At 40.7% G+C, this 15,989-nt stretch overlaps 2 protein-coding genes across 5 annotated transcripts; one reads left to right on the forward strand and one right to left on the reverse strand.

Moving 5' to 3' along the window:
- Positions 1–9,195: 9,195 nt before the first annotated feature.
- tfpi2 (tissue factor pathway inhibitor 2) lies at positions 9,196–11,351 on the reverse strand. Its single transcript, XM_018731843.2, has 5 exons — positions 11,229–11,351; positions 10,828–10,998; positions 10,199–10,378; positions 9,476–9,649; positions 9,196–9,288 (listed from the first exon to the last, which is right to left on the reverse strand). The coding sequence occupies exons 1-5, from the start codon at positions 11,299–11,301 to the stop codon at positions 9,209–9,211; spliced, it is 678 nt and encodes a 225-aa protein (XP_018587359.1). The 5' UTR covers positions 11,302–11,351; the 3' UTR covers positions 9,196–9,208.
- On the forward strand, positions 11,343–15,722 carry gngt1 (guanine nucleotide binding protein (G protein), gamma transducing activity polypeptide 1). 4 transcript variants are annotated; one of them, XM_018731847.2, is made up of 5 exons: positions 11,343–11,432; positions 11,963–12,197; positions 14,028–14,220; positions 14,781–14,879; positions 15,438–15,722. In XM_018731847.2, exons 4-5 carry the CDS (start codon positions 14,784–14,786, stop codon positions 15,561–15,563), a joined length of 222 nt encoding a protein of 73 aa, XP_018587363.1. In that variant the 5' UTR covers positions 11,343–11,432; positions 11,963–12,197; positions 14,028–14,220; positions 14,781–14,783; the 3' UTR covers positions 15,564–15,722. The 4 variants fall into 4 exon arrangements, with proteins under 4 accessions (XP_018587363.1, XP_018587360.1, XP_029104194.1 ...); XM_018731844.1 differs by lacking the exon at positions 11,343–11,432 and adding an exon at positions 11,493–11,556; XM_029248361.1 differs by lacking the exon at positions 11,343–11,432 and having other exon boundaries at positions 11,509–12,197.
- Positions 15,723–15,989: the final 267 nt, after the last annotated feature.

Below are 15,989 nucleotides of genomic sequence, written 5' to 3' on the forward strand. Positions count from 1 at the left end.
TGCTTTACAGGCATATTAATAAAAACTTTATTTCGTGTTTATCAATATGCTCCATTTGTCGGTCTTGTGTTGTCCCCAACAATAATCAAGTATAGTAATAACATTCATTTATTTATACATCCAGGGGCATTTAGATAAACCAGGTTGGTACGTTTCTATTATCCAGCATTATCAATTTCCCTCAGCAAGCGGCAAAATAAATAATAAGGGCATGCTGTGCAATTCAAGCAAATCAGCCTGCACAAAACCTGCAATCATTTGATTTATTTAAGATGACTGTTTACTATTCATACGCTGAAACTCTTAGAATTTTCCATCAGTACATGCATCACATATCGCAAATGCACGGTCATGTGAGAACAAGGGAGTACAGCAAAGGTTAATCAGATGCTATAGTAGCAATTAATTGCACTCATTGGAATGGGCTTTGGTATATCACCCCAAATACCCTTCTGTCTCTCCCACTCCCATGGATAATCAGCGACTGATTTCACAAAATGTCTGAATTTATCAGTGGCTAGTGAGCAAATAATAATAACAATGAAAGTGCCAAATTACCCTTTCATACCCTTCCTCAAACATAGAGTGGAACGTACTACCATTTTTCTTTAAAATGTCCTGGTGTGAGACCACGTAGCACCGGGGTAGGACTGGTCAATTGACACAGTGCAGCAAGACAAAATAATATAAAAAACATGTTCCTGTCATGGGGGGCGCAGCGGTGCAGCGGGTTTGGCCGGTGCCTGCTCTCTAGTGGGTCTGGGGTTTGAGTCCTGCTTGGGGTGCCCTATGACGCGACTGGTGTCCCGTCCTGGCTGTGTCCCCTCCCGCTCCAGCCTTGCGCCCCGTGTTGCCGGGTTAGACTCCGGCTCCTCGCGACCCCGCTTGGGACAAGTGGTTTCAGACAGCGTGTATGTGTGTGTTTCTGTCACTCAGTGTGGTTCTCTTAACTAGACAGGCAATCCAAATGTCAAGGTCAGGAAAAGATGGGAGGATCGGGGATGAACCAGGTGCTGACCCACAGCATGTGGGTGGAATGACCCGTCTGGGCTCCAGAGTACCAGCAGAATGACCAGACCCCTGTGCTGATGCTTTGGCTGGGAGAATTGCTCGAGGGCAAATAGATCTGCGGCCTCATCTGTGACCCGGTTAAAGTATTTCTCCAGAGTTAAGAGCAATCCAATTGCAAAATAACATACGTCCATTTTTTGACCGAAATTTGCTGAGCCAAACTCAATGCTTCCCTTTTCCTTTTTTTTTTTTAATAAAAAGGTATTAAACTTTGAAGGCTGCAAGGAGGAAGACAATACCCTGAAAAAAATGCATTTAAGATTAAAATCTTTATTTCCCTCAATGTATAGAAAAATAAATTATTCAGAAGGAAATAAGCTGGTATCTGAATTATCTGAATTGTCAGTCAACCAGGAGAGAGTGTAAGAAAATTGTCTTTCGCATTTCGTACTGCACGTTTAGAATGTTGTTTTTTTGCATTATAACTTGTGTATTGTTATTTATACAGATCACATGCAATATTGGACAGCCTACAAAGCTAAATGCTCTGGCATCAGCGTACTCCCGTCACTGCGCCCTATTGCCACTAACCCCTCTCCCCAAATCAGACTATGTTTCATCAGGGTTCTCTGTGCTGCTAGTAGCTAAGGAACTCTAGACCTCAGGGGTAGGAGTTTCACATGAAACTGGATTAGAAATTCAGCGGATGATCTGCATCAGATATCCAGTATGAAGCTGCGTGCATTTGCAAATCCATTATGGAACACCTTACAACGAAATAGACAGCAGTATCAATAAATGCTTAACCTCACTCAACATGGTACATTACCGCTGCGTGGTGTGGTCAGAGGACGTGGAGAGCAGCCACTAACCAACTGCTTTCTCTGATCTTCTTTAGCGGCCCTGTTGAGACGATCTCTGAGTTATGCGGCAGCGTGGGTAGAGTGCCGATTAAACTTTGCCCACAGTTGGAGATTATTCAGAATATTCCCTTTGAACAGTAATGTACAGCATGTGTGGGCCCGTTGCAGCAACCCTGCCTCCCCTACAACACACAAGCACAAATATGAAATATGGCATGATATGCACAATAAACACAGTACCACTCAAAGCCCTGAGTACCCTTGGACAACATGGGCAACTTGTATGGAACAAACAGGAGAATGAGCTACTTTCCGGCAAGTGCATTCAGTTGTGGCTCGTATTGGACGTTTAGTATATGTTTAAAAAAGATGTTAATAAAATGCAAAAATTAAAGTGACACTTTCCTGGGAAAAAAGTGATAATTTCTGCTTTCAGAGTAATTGGAAAAGGTTGAATTTTTGCTTTATAAAGGAATTTCATAGAATTCTGAGGATTTCTGGGTTACATAATAAGTATATACACTTTATATATACAGTGCTCCTTGAAAGTATGAGAACACCTTGTGTCCCTTAGTTTCCCCATGAAGTTATTTAATGAGAATCAGTCTTTCTCATGTTACGTAATAGGTGTATAATGACCAACTTGAAATCATGTGTGTAGTAGAAGTATGCAAGCAGTGCAGGTGCAAAAATCAGTGAACTCCCAGTTGCATTGGTTAAACCAAGCAGGTAAGCAGAATCAGGTATGTAAATCATAATCATTTATTATAAGGTTTTTCTGAGATTTAAATTTTGTATGTTTATTTTAATATTTTCTGCAAGAATAATGACCATTCCTATGGGGTTACATACTTTGAAGCAGCACTGTACATGTGTAGTACACATGTCTGTGTGCAAAATATAAGCTTCAAAGCACACACACACACACACACACACACACACACACACACACACATGAAAGGCAAACACAGTACAGAAACAACACTGATTTGACAATCAAACATTCAAGATACACAGGAAAAGATGTTATAGCCCGTGCGTATTTTTCAATGGCTGCACACAAGGACCCAGTCCAACCACCACCCTAAAACCACAGAGAACAACACCCAGCATCGTCAACATACATCTTCATGCTCCGAAACCAAGACACTTAACTGACTTAACCCACTCACCAAACCGAAACTAATCCCAGTGACAAAATCCAAACCAATAAACCAGATTTAACGCACCAGCAAATAACCAAACCAAGCCTAACCGACTAATACAAAACACCAAGCCACACCCACCAACAAAACACCTACAGCAAGCCTAACCCAACAAACCAGCCATCCAGTCAACCCACTAACAATAACCAGACACCAAACCACACCCAACAAATCCAAACCTACAGACCACGGCACAACCACCAACAGAAATCAACCAAGCCTACTCCCACCAACACAAAAACTAACCAACAAACCACACAGACCAGGTCTAACACATCAACTCAGAACAGTTATTTAATCATATTTAATCATTCTTAGCTGTGAATTACACCAATTACACCGGTTATGAACATTTGTTGTGTAAATTTCTACTTTTGGAAAACATGCTCATTTATACATATTTTGCCATTTATGAAAACAGTTTTTTTTTTTTTTTCGCCTTGAAACTTTTAACTTTTTGGAATGATGTCTTTTACACCGAGTTGGAGATTCTTCACCCAGCGGGTCCCTTGACTGAGAGCTCACCGCGAGTGTGTGTGTGTCAAACAGGGATGCTGTGCACGCATCAGCTGTGTTTCACAGCTGTTCCTTCATTAACACGCGTGCTCCTGTTTCTCATGCTCCTCACACAGCTCTCTGCCAACCACCTTCACCACCAGCTCAGGAACGACTCACCTCATGTCCGTCCTCCAGTGTCCACAGCACCTCATGATGATGATAACAATGACCTAACAACTCTATTGAACTAAATGCTGAATGCTTTTCGAGTTTGTCGTTATGACATTTAAAAAAATATCATTTTTATTATTAATACCAGTTTCATTTTTTCTAACCTTATTTGAAACGCTAACTGCGAGAAGTGGGTAAGTTTTAAAAGAATCCAAAGATTAGGGTGACATTCTGGGGCAATTTTTTCTGTTTTAAAAAGAAATAGAATGTGTTGAATTTTTTTGCACTACAAATGGATTTTTGCGATTTACTGTCGTATCTTAAAGGGTGACTGGATGTGCGCTGCTTGCGGTTGTACAGGTCACAGAACATGTTAGGATTGATGTTCATAAGAATAATCAAGTGTTTATCATAAGGCTTTAGCGGATGGCAGCTCAGTGAAGGCGTATGGGGACAGCGAGGAGTGGTTTTTACTCTGCAGGTGGTGCAGTCGGTGGGAAGCTGGGAGACCCTGTGCTCGGATTCAAACGGCAGAGGTCACAAGGTGAACTTGAACTACGGGGCCTGTATTCCATGCAAGGTTAAATGTCAAGTGCATCACATTCACTTTGCATTTCGCTGATTGTTACATGTTCTTGGTTCATCCTGAGAAGAAGAGCGGCTGTGGACGTTAAGTAGTGAAATATAGTTTTACTGCAAACGTGGCTTTCAGTTATATACTTCAAACATTAATATTGGACACCAGAATATAAATAGCTCCTATATGATGTATAAAATGCTGGTATGGTAGTACAGTGGGCAGCACTGGTGCCTCGCAGTGCCTGGACTGCTTGGTTGTTGGTTCGAATCCAGCTCCTCCTGTGTGGTGTTTGTATGTGTCTCTGTTGGTTTCTTCTCACAGTAAAGATGTGTTTCAGGATTCTGTGAATTTCGAGAATTCTGAGAATCTGACCTGAGTGTGGGGGCTGTGGTGGTGCAGCAGGTTTGGCCTATGCCTGACCTCTGGTGGGTCTGGAGTTTGAGTCCTGCTTGGGGTGCCCTGTGACGGACTGATATCCCACCTGGGTGTATCTCCTTCCCCTCCAGCCTTACGCCCTGCGTTGCCGGGTTGGGATTCAGCTCGTCTCGCCCCCGCTTGGGACAAACGGTTTCAGATTGTGTGTGTGTGTCAACTGAGTGTGGCTACCTTGCAATGGACTGGTGCCCCATCCAGGGTGTACCATTTCCCACATTGTACCCTCTGTTTCCAGGATAGGTTCTGGGCTACCCTGACCCTGACTTGGCCAAGCAGTGATTAGTACTGAGTACTAAATTATCACACATATGAACATGTAGTATGATCTGCTTATGGCACAGTTTTATTATGTCTAGTATGTAGTTCATATCCGTACAGCTGTAACCACTTGCATGAATGAAATTCTGTGATTATGGTTCATTGCTCACCACCAGAGGGCACATGGAGTTGTCTTCTTCTGCGCTTCTCTGCCTCTTGACCACCAAGACAATGCTGGCATGTTCATACTTCATTTCATTCTTTCATCTGACTTTACGTTTTCATGTAACTTGATTGCATTTCCTCCTTTTAGCAGATAATTAATTACTTATTAAAATAGTATTAAGGCAATATACTTCATAGCCGTTTGCATGTCTGATTAATCATTTAAACTTAAAATAAATGTGCTTCTTAAATGGCATTTTAAGTTTTTCATGACTTAGTTATTTTAATTTCTTAAGGTCCCAGCCTATTAGTATATCGTAGTTTACCTTCTTTTTAAAGAGAACAACCTTTCCTGGTAAGCAGTGCAGTACCTACCAGTAAAGTTCTCAGCCTAGTAGATAGAGCTGCTGGTTTTGCGCCCGAATGTCAAAGGTTCAATTCCCACCTTCAGCTATAGTACCCATGAGCAAGGGGTAAATTATCCTGAATCACTGCAGTAAACTTACCCAGCTGTATTAATGGGTTAATATCTGTAGGTAGCTCAATAGTGGAAGTTGTTTTGGAGAGAAGTGTCAACTGAACGAATAAATGTGAATTAGTCTCTAGTTCAGAGACAATAAGACACGGAAAAATATTGAACAAAGTGGCAGGAGAAACTGCAGGGTAGAACATTTTAAAATTATATTAGAAGTTGTTTATATTAAAAATATTATATTTTATTAAAGCAATAAATTATGTATGTTATTTGATATTGAGTCACCTGCTCTTCACACAGACCCACGATTACATTCAACATAAGCAAGAGCCGGTAAAAAAGTTTGTGGATATATCTCCTACAAACCATCATATAATTAAAATGCCAAAAAGATAAATAGTAAAGGAAGAAATACAAAGGATTTTGTTTGTTCTCATCTGAACAAAGAAAGATTATCCCCTTTTTCTCTGTGCAGCAGTGACAGTGGATTGTTTTATGAAAGAAGCCCCTTCCGATGTAAAAATGTGTGTGGGTGTGTGAAATTGGACCTTTGTGTTATGATTCCCAGATGCATTATCATTCGTTCAAGAGCGAATGCCTTCCTCGCATGGTTGCTCATGGTTACGCTGAAGGCCATACAGAAGAGTTTGGATGACTGACACATGCATGCAGACTTTCTCATAATGCCTTGGTTTCGATTACAATTTGGTAATAAAATAATTCACTGCAACCACTCTTCATCCGGCTATACCTGCACGAGTCCTGCAATTGTTAATACTCTGATACTGAACAGTGTTCATATTGAGAAACTACAGTTTTACCACAAAAATTAATTTGGCCATGTAACAGAAGAGAAAAAAAAAAATCTCTAGGATTTTTTTTCTCCTAAATGACTGCTGCACTAAAGTATGAGACAGTGTGCCCTTTCCGTCAGATAAGGATTTTTGTCAATATAAGCTTTCTCTGCACTGTTTTAAAAAAAAATGACATTTCCACTGTTTGGTCAGTATTGTTTTTTCCTCCCCTAAGCCCTGAGGGTGTAATTTCCTATTGGAATGGACCCCCCCACATAGTTTGGGTCCATGCCAAAGCTGTAAAAACATCAAGGCCAGTGGTTTTATTTTACCATTTATCAGTGGTAACTCCCATTGTCATTCAAAGTTTATTTACTACTATACTAGTCCCTGCCATAGAAAGGTATCATGGACATACAGTGTCTGCGTTTAGAAGCAGTGGATTTGGTGTTTGTGTGTTGGGGGTGAAGGGTTCTTTTGTCGTTGCTGCATAAATTTACTGCCATCCATCCATCCATCCTTAATAATCGCTTGTGCAATGCAAGGTTGTTGAGGTCCAGAGCCTATCCTGGAAGCATATGGTGTGAGACAGGGTGCACTTGGACAAGACCCAGTCCTTACAGTGTAATCACACACACACACACACACACACACACACACACACTGAGGACAATGTTGAGTCTGTTGCTCTATTACCTTGATACCATCACTGCACAGTGCATCTGTAGAAGCCAGAATTTGTTTCAGATGCACAAGTGAATAGATCAGAAACAGAATACTTTCCAGTGGGAATCTGCTGTTGTCAAGGATTACATTTTAAAAAATGATTGGTGTTTTGATGTCACTATACATGGAAAGATTACAGCAGGAGAACCATGTCTTACAAAACTGGAAGTGTCAGTCTGGGAAAGGAGCCTCTTTCAAATAAATCACTGTCCCCCCAGTTCTGTTAAATATTGTGGTTTACCAGTGAATGACAGCATCGTATTTTCTCTTATTACTCATACACATATATCAGTTGTGACAAGCCACTTACATAAAGGAAATAAAAAAGCAGAAGAATTTGTCCAAAGTTGAAGACAAACTGGTTTGTGACTCAGCTCAGTTTGAAGGTTTGGTGGGAGATGGTCTTTCACTTCAGAGCGTGGTAAACTGTGGGAAATGGTACCAGTGTATTCTTCCATGAGGGAATACTCTGTTAACCATGGGGGAGTATCTTCATCTACATTTGGAAAGTAATCTTCAGACTCACCACTGCCTTTGTGACAGAAAGGAGACGAGTGGTGTGAACGGTTGTTCTTTATACAGCAATGAAAATCTAGCAGAGTGCTGCACTCAACTCCGGAAGGGGTTTTTTTCTGGTGGTTTATCAAGTACATAAGTAGTTGGAATTTTTTTTTTCAATGTTGCAATATCACTGTGCATTTTTAAACAATGTCAATAACAAAGGTTAACATAGCAAGCCATTTGAGACCTGCAAATGTGCTCCTGCCTGTAAAATGCAGTGGAAAGAATGAAGAATGGTTTTAAACAAACTGAGCTGATGCACACACTCAGACAACAAAGGGGAGAAGTTTACAGAAAAATATAAAAACAACATGCAGGGAAGGCGTTACTCCGCGAAGAAATGAATATAAAAAAGTGCGGCTTTCGTTCTCCCACACTCCACGGCTCGGGGGGGATGGTTGCTCTCCTTGACCCAGTCAAAGAGGTTTCCTGAGCAGCTGAAGTGCAGACGGGGGAACAAGGACGAGAGCGGGCGATCGAGCGAGCGAGCGCTCCAGATTCTCAGCAAATGATGTGGAGGAAGACCCCCGGGGGGAAATAAATTAGCACATATGCTCTTCCGCCTTTAGGAAAGAAAGGTCAAACACAAGACCTGTAGTGCTTAACTAAAAATATTACAGGACCAAAAAAAAATGTTAGTTGCACAATTTGATGGAATGAGCCTCTGATGTCCCTCAAAACTGCTGGATCCCTTCCACCATTCAAGAGTTTCAAAATACATTTTTCCCTCCCAAGCTCCAGACACCTTTGTAAGTTGGTTCTTGTTAATTTTAGTTTACCTATTTGCCTATTCATAGGTCACTTCTACAGGTAGCCACTGGAACGTGCCTCAAGAAACAAACAAATAAGCTGTGCTTCAATAATCATGTACATGTGTCTACACCCTCTGTCTGTTGGTGGATACACTTTTGTTGAGTCTAAGTTGTATGTTGTGATATAGAGAAGGGTCCGCCAATAGCAAAAATATAACTGTAATGTATTTTCCTCCTTTCTTTGTATTGCACTGTTCTGAGTGAAATGACAAGTAAACATGAAGTGTCAATTCTTTTATTTGTCAAGATTTTTTAAAAAAATGGTTCACAGCAGTAGCATCATAAATAATGAAATATGAATCTGAATTGTACATTGCCTTTAAACATACACAGTATAAATACTAAATATCTAGTGATATATATATATATAATATATATGAGAAATTCACAAGACTTCAGACATGAAGGTACACAAAACAAAAAAAAAAAAAATCACAGCATCTCTCATTAAATGTAATGTTTTTCATTTTGTAAAACAAGAAATAGCAAGTTTGTGTAAATGATAGCTGTAAGTTATGTGAAACAGCAGCGTCAGTGGTGAAAACAAACTTGCACAAAAGTTACAAAACTTTTAAAAGTTACAAAAATACATCAGTAAACTCTTTCAAGAAAATATTATACAGTAGTACATGGGACAACGAAGGAGTTGCCGTATCAACCACTTTTAAACATTTTTGTTTTAAACATTTTTGTTCTTATTTTGTTCTGACCTGGCATGTTTTTCCATTTTCTCCCTGAAATGCAACAACAATAAAAGATTAAAAATATTTCTTTCTAAACATATTCTCCTTTACAGGGTGTGATTATGTTTTACTTAGAAAAATTCTGTCCTGATATATCTGACTTGGCATACATTTCATACCTTATGGTGTGGGCATAAATAAACAGAGAAGTTAGGAGGCAGCTCATATCATCACATACCTTGAACGCACACGTTCAGGCAGGTCTGTTTTGTATCAAAATTGTTGCTGTTCCCACCACAGCCTGTGTATATGAACTCCTCACACGTTCCCATCGCCATGTTGAAGTAGTACCGCGGTATGGAGGCTGAGCAAGATCCTTTGTCCAGCGGCCCATTACAGATGGCACGGGCATCTACAGACAGAAAAAAATGCCTGTGCAGTGATTGGAGTAACACACAGTGCAACCGCAACTCCATCGCTGACGGTGACATGATGAATGTGCACATACTATGGTGCTATCATAACATCATAATAGCAATGATTTCTTCAGGAGATATTCAGGGATTTAACAAAATTTAAAACTGCTGCCATGTCCAACATTGCTGTACACTTGACATACAGCTATACGATACTGTTTGCTGCTGACTCGGCCCCGCCCACACAACGTGACTGATATGTGCATGTTTGTTCAACGGTGATACATGCAGAGGGAATTTTATGCCATCTTCAAAAATAAAAAAGCAAAATTTTGGTGGAAGAAAGGAAGGAAGGTTGTGTTTTACTCTGTGTGTGTGTGTGTGCTCTGGTGTTAATATGGTTGTCATAGTGCCTGGTAACTGCTGGGTAAGCTTTACAAATTATTTTTTTCAATTTTCACTGCTAACAAATTGCAGTTTTGTGTATAAAAAAAGACATTTCTTGTGCACTTGATGAGTTACTTGCAATGTGTAACTTTCCGTACTTTTACGAGGCTTGCAGTACTCCTCACAGGAGGCGAGGTTTTCGAATCTGTTGTTGTTTCCATTGCAGCCGCCATAGAAGAACAGCTCACACTGCATGGATGTCATGTTGAAAAAGTATCTCTCAATTAAAGCCCGGCAAGGACCGTCATCCTTCTCCAGCCTGCAGGTTCTGGGAATTTCTGAGAAGTACGAGATGTTAGTGAACAAACCATCCTAAAGCTCCACATTTATGCAGTTCTCTCAGACTCGAACCTCACCTTTGTCCCTCAAAACGTACAACAGCCTTATCCTACACTACAGCAATGAACATGTCAAATCCCAAAAATAAGAAAACAAAAAAAGAATAAAATCTCTTTTCTCAAAGCTGAAAAAAAATCATCCCACCTCCCCCCCATATCTTAGATTCGCACAATTAGGTCCCATTTAATCCTATTCACTTTATGGAAACTTGCACAAAATTGACAATATCAATACCCCTGACAATAAGGATACTTGGGCACTCACTGCTATAATCGACATAAAGAACACATGCAAAGTTATGCAGCGATGTTCTATGTTGTTATTTTTAATTTTTTACACTGTTTTCTGCTGTTTGTGTTATGCCGCGTTGTATGCAAGTGTCACTTACTGGGAATCCTCCAGCACGTTTTCTGGCACTCTTCAAACGTCTTGAAGTTGTTGCTGTTTCCAAGGCAGCCGCTGTAAGTGAACTCCTCGCACTTCTGGCTCAGGGTGTTGTAGTAGTACCTCGGGATGAAGTCACCGCAGGGCCCCTCGTCCGGCTGCTGCAGACACACCTCTGCAGGGGAGCACCCGGCGGCAGTCGCGCAACCACGTTACACAAATCGGAGAGAGAAGGACCATGATGCAGAGCGCATGAGTTGTGAGAAAGAAAGAAAGAAAGAAAGAAAGAAAGAAAGAAAGAAAGAAAGAAAGAAAGAAAGGTGCCCCGGAGAGGGGCGTGTGCGTCGAGCTGAGCGCTAAAGACGCACTTTGGCGCACCTGAGGGCGCACGTGGAGCTCGCTCACCTTTGGGTGGCACGGCGAGGACGTGCAGCAGGAGCGCGGACAGGAGCGATGTGTGCACGACGAGGAGTGCCATCGTGTCTCGGAGTGTGTGTGTGTGTGTGTGTGCGCGAGTAAGTGAAAGTGAATGTGTGAGTGTGGGTTCGGCACTCGGGTTGACTGCGGAGCTCCTTCACTGCGTTTTATACAGGCGCTAAACTTTGTGGGGTGAGACTCCATGGGCGGGCTGTGTGACTCATTTCCACCACACACACACACACACACACACACATCTGTCCGCTGCGTTCCACTGGATTCAACATACAAAATCCACTGAGAATTCATGACAAGGGTAAATTGGGGGGGAAAAAAAATCATCTGAAAGAAAAGAATTGCCACTGTTATTATTCATTGTACTGTTATACCGTTATTTAGACTTCGTCCAAGGCAAGGGGACTTACAATATTATTGACACTATGCACTGATCAATTTCTGATATTTGTTTTACAGTTAACACACAATTTTACAGAACTGTGTTTACATCTTTACATAAAAAGTTGTGTAGTTGTCAATGCATTGTTCAGTATAGCGCCATTTGTCCTACATTATTAATTATTGAAAAAAGATTGCTTAAGGATTTGTCATTATGTTTTTTCTTAACTTGACGACTGAGAATTGTCGAGACGAGTGCTGTTCAGTTTCACATTTAGGCAGCAGTTTCACATTTAACTGGCTTTGTTATCTTTTCGTCGTCTCAGAGTTCAGTCTTAAAGCGTCGCACCGCTGTCACCCTGCTGTGACACTCCAGTGAACCTGGTGCGTGGTAATTCCAGCATGCGTTTGGATCGCTTTCACCATTCCTATGGAGCGCCGCTTCAACAGACGTCACCAGGCGCGTCAGTGCGAACGGAGCTCCGGCTGCACGGTGACGTCACGCACCGCGCGGGCTCTTCCCGAAAGTTGCGTTCGGAGCGGTACCAAGACTGAAGTTCGGTAGAAATCCCTCGAAACTGTAGCGTTTCACTGAAGGCATTTTATCTATTTGTGTGTGCTGAAATGCTGGACTTTAAAAAACAGATAAAACCATTTTATCTGTCCACAAATGGTGAAATTCAGGGCTTTACTAATCCATCCATTATCATTATCAACAACCGCTTGTCTGAGCAGGGTCACGGCGAACCGGAGCCTATCCCAGCAACAGGGCACAAGGCCGAGGGGGAGGGGACACCACTCTCGCAAGACACCCCAAGCAGCACTCGAACCCCAGACCCACCACATACGGGGCACCGGCTGAACCCGCCGCACCACCACGCCCCCGACTTTGCTAATATTAATATTAATTATAAAGCAGTACCGAGATGACAGTTGGGTAGAAATTTCATGCGCCCGAAATATTTAACTAAAGCATTTATTTTTATTGTCCATGTTCCAAAATCCAGGGGGCGCTGTAGCGCAGTAGCGCAGTGGGTTGGCCGGGGTTCTGCTGTCCGGTGGGTCTTGGGTTCAAGTCCTGCTTGGGATGCCTTGTGGCAGACTGACATCCCGTCCTGGTTGTGTCCCCTCCCCCTCCAGCCTTATGCCCTTTGTTGCCAGGTTAGGCTCTGGCTCTGGCTCCCCGGGACCTTGTTTGGGCCAAGCGGTTTCAGACGGTGTGTGTGTGTTCTGAAATCCAGGACTAATTGGAAACTCTGCAATATGAATAATAGACTTTATATAAATAATGTAAAACATTACAAAAATCGTAGTTAAGTAGAAATTCCACAAGCCTTAACACCAAATTAAATATATTTTGTCAGTCTGAGTGCAAAAATTCAAGATACCGCCAAACGGTTCACCTGATCTGGAAGTCAATTGAATTGCTTTGGATGAAATTCAGGATCTACTGCTTTCATAGCAACCCCTTTTTTTTTGTGTGAACAGGTTCTTGCAGCACTTAATGGCTCATGTTCGGCAGAAATCTAATTAATAGTTTGTCATTCATATTTGTGGAAGGAAATGACTACATACTCTGTTTCAGGAAATGAATCTAATAGAAAAAATGTACTACTTGGCTCCTCAGTGGTGTTTCAGTTGGGAAATTTTGTGCCTTTACCCTTTTCTTATCGTGGTCAAGAGCAAGTCGACCTTATATCGTCACTTTTAAATCCTCCATGAAAGCATGCCACATTGTCTTACCCAGTTTCTTCAACTTGATTAGTATAAAATTCCTAGGATTAAAGAAGGACTTTAGGGTTGTGCCAGAAGGTGTTATAGCAGGGGGAGTGTGGTGGCACAGCGGGTTTGGCCTGTGTCTGTTCTCTGCAGGGTCTGGGGTTCAAGTCCTGCTTGGGGTGCCCTGTGGCAAACTGGTGTCCCATCCTGGATGTGTTCCCTCCCCTCATGTGTTGCCAGTTTAGGCTCTGGCTCACTGCAACCCCACTTAGGATAAACAGTTTTAGTGTGCATGTGATGTTATAGTACACAGTAACCATATAATCAATAGTCCTGTATTTTAGAAGGACATGCTCAAAACAATTCACATGTATTTGTGTCATTTTTGTTTCATGTAGTGAATGTTTGCTATGCAAATCCATTTACAAGTTTTTGAAACAACATTCAGCGCAGTACTTAAACATTTACAATATGATGCGTTATTCAACAGGGCAGGTTGAGGGTAAATGCAGATTACCCATCTTATCATGAAGGCCTACATTAGAGCACTTGTCCTTTTGACCTACATCCACTTTAATATGGTATAACCGGCATGTCTGTGTCAACAGATTCCATGTGCAGGGGGTAGTTTTCAATGGCAATCGTTGAAATTACTTTTGTGATTTTCCACAGGCATACAAGTCTTTTTCATGATGAGGATTAAATAGCAAATTTATGATGGGGTGAATTGGCTGGAAACATCATCTTAATCTGATTAGGAGATTAAGATGTTTTCAGAGATTACTTTATAAACCAGACTGATAACAGAGAGAGAAGGATACTTTGGAAGTTTGCAGGGTTGGAAGACAGATCACAGTAAGCAGAGGTATGTTATATTTTGCTTTATTAATTTACTGAGAAATTTTGTTCACTCTGAAATTTAAATATATAAACCTTTAACTCTAACAACAGTAATGGAAACTACATTGGATCAAACAGGGTAATACATGTTCTCCTCCTACAGGATTGCAAAAGTACTTTCACTTTTTTCTTTATGTACTACTAATCTTTCCCTTTCCACAACAGTGGAAGTGCAAATTGAATGTCACGTACTGGAAGTACAGTTGATAGTTCTTTAAGACCTATTGTAGATATTAATACATCATTATGCAGCAGCTCCACTAGCATCCAGTGTTATGCATCATTCTCTTAAAATGTAAAATGGTGTTAATTTTTGCTTCAACTGAATTTGCCATTTTTAACTGCAATTTTTATTCAGCTTTCTTCTAACTCAGTCAAGGGTTTTCGGTTATATAATACTTTTGCAATTAAATTTTTTTTGCATGTCTGGTTCAGAAATATATATTTTCATGAAAAGTTTGTATCATAATTTCATTAATCTGTGTGTTTCAGTACGTAAAACTGATCTAAAGCATTTTTTTACAGAAAATGCCAGTTATTAATGTAGAGGACTTGACGGACAAGGATAAAGCAAAAATGGAGGTAGATCAGCTTAAAATTGAGGTGAAACTTGAGAGAGCATTGGTAAGTTTCTGGCATTTCTATTATTTTTCTCAAATTATACATACATAGAAACTGTCATAATTCTAAACTAAACACAATGCCTTCTTGTACATTGCCACTAAAATGTTGAAAATATGGGAAAATGTTTTTGTTAGTGCATTAATAGCCTTATGTCTCGTATGCCAGTATTTCACATGTGAACATTTTAAAATTAGCAGTCTATGTTATAGTTCTTGAAAACATTACTAACAAAAATTATTTTTGTGGATAATACTCTCTGAAATTCTGCACATTCTGGAGTGAGATCTTTTCAATAGGTGTTCATATAGCCACCTGTGCATCTGTGTTAACCTTAAAGAGGATTGAGGGCAGAGCTGCTTAACCCAGAGGCTTCATTTGAATTGACTTTGTCTTGCTTACTCAGCCAAATAAAGGGGTTAATAGGTTTACCATGACAAACATAATGATGCAACTCATGTTTGCGAGAATATTCATTTGTATTCAGAACTATTCTGGAAGTGTAAAAAAGACCTGTTTTAGTCCACAGATCATAAAACAATGTCTCCTTTATAAATGCAGGTATCTAAATGCTGCGAGGAGGTGAGAGATTATATTCAGGGTGGAGTAGAGGAGGATCCTCTCGTCAAAGGTATTCCCGAGGAGAAGAATCCATTCAAGGAGAAGGGTGGATGTGTAATTTCCTAAAGAAGACTGACGACAAATCTTCATCTCAGAGTTTAGCCACCTTTAGCACTTGGACACCATTTAAATTAATCATAGCTGGAACATCCTCTGTTGACTGAAAGGGAAGAAGGGCATGAAAAAATAGCTTTTTCCACCTTGTAACAAATCCCCAGGATCCAATCTCGCTTTCCAAATTCTTGTTTGTACATCCCTTGAAAAATGATATAATAAATCAGAAATGGTATGCAATTATTGTCAGAGTTTTTGTTTGATGAAGAAAGTGTTTCATTCCCATGAGGCAGAGTGCAATGTGAAACCATCTGTTTCGAGACTGAAGGAAACACTTGGATTAAACGAGCTTGTTTACAACTGAATGACATTGCCTATTTTACCGAAGACTCAACAGTGAGGAAGAAGAAGAAAAAACAATGATGCAAACAGCCTTGG

Source organism: Scleropages formosus, chromosome 23 (genome assembly GCF_900964775.1).
Source record: "Scleropages formosus chromosome 23, fSclFor1.1, whole genome shotgun sequence".
NCBI lineage: Eukaryota > Metazoa > Chordata > Actinopteri > Osteoglossiformes > Osteoglossidae > Scleropages > Scleropages formosus.

Coding starts and splice junctions, on each gene's coding strand:
- gngt1 (XM_018731847.2), top strand. CDS start 14,784: ATGCCAGTTATTAATGTAGAGGACTTGACGGACAAGGATAAAGCAAAA. Junction 14,880..15,437: donor TGAAACTTGAGAGAGCATTG/GTAAGTTTCTGG, acceptor TTATAAATGCAG/GTATCTAAATGCTGCGAGGA.
- tfpi2 (XM_018731843.2), bottom strand. CDS start 11,301: ATGGCACTCCTCGTCGTGCACACATCGCTCCTGTCCGCGCTCCTGCTG. Junction 10,999..11,228: donor CCTCGCCGTGCCACCCAAAG/GTGAGCGAGCTC, acceptor GCTCCCCTGCAG/AGGTGTGTCTGCAGCAGCCG. Junction 9,289..9,475: donor CCTGAACGTGTGCGTTCAAG/GTATGTGATGAT, acceptor GTTGCATTTCAG/GGAGAAAATGGAAAAACATG.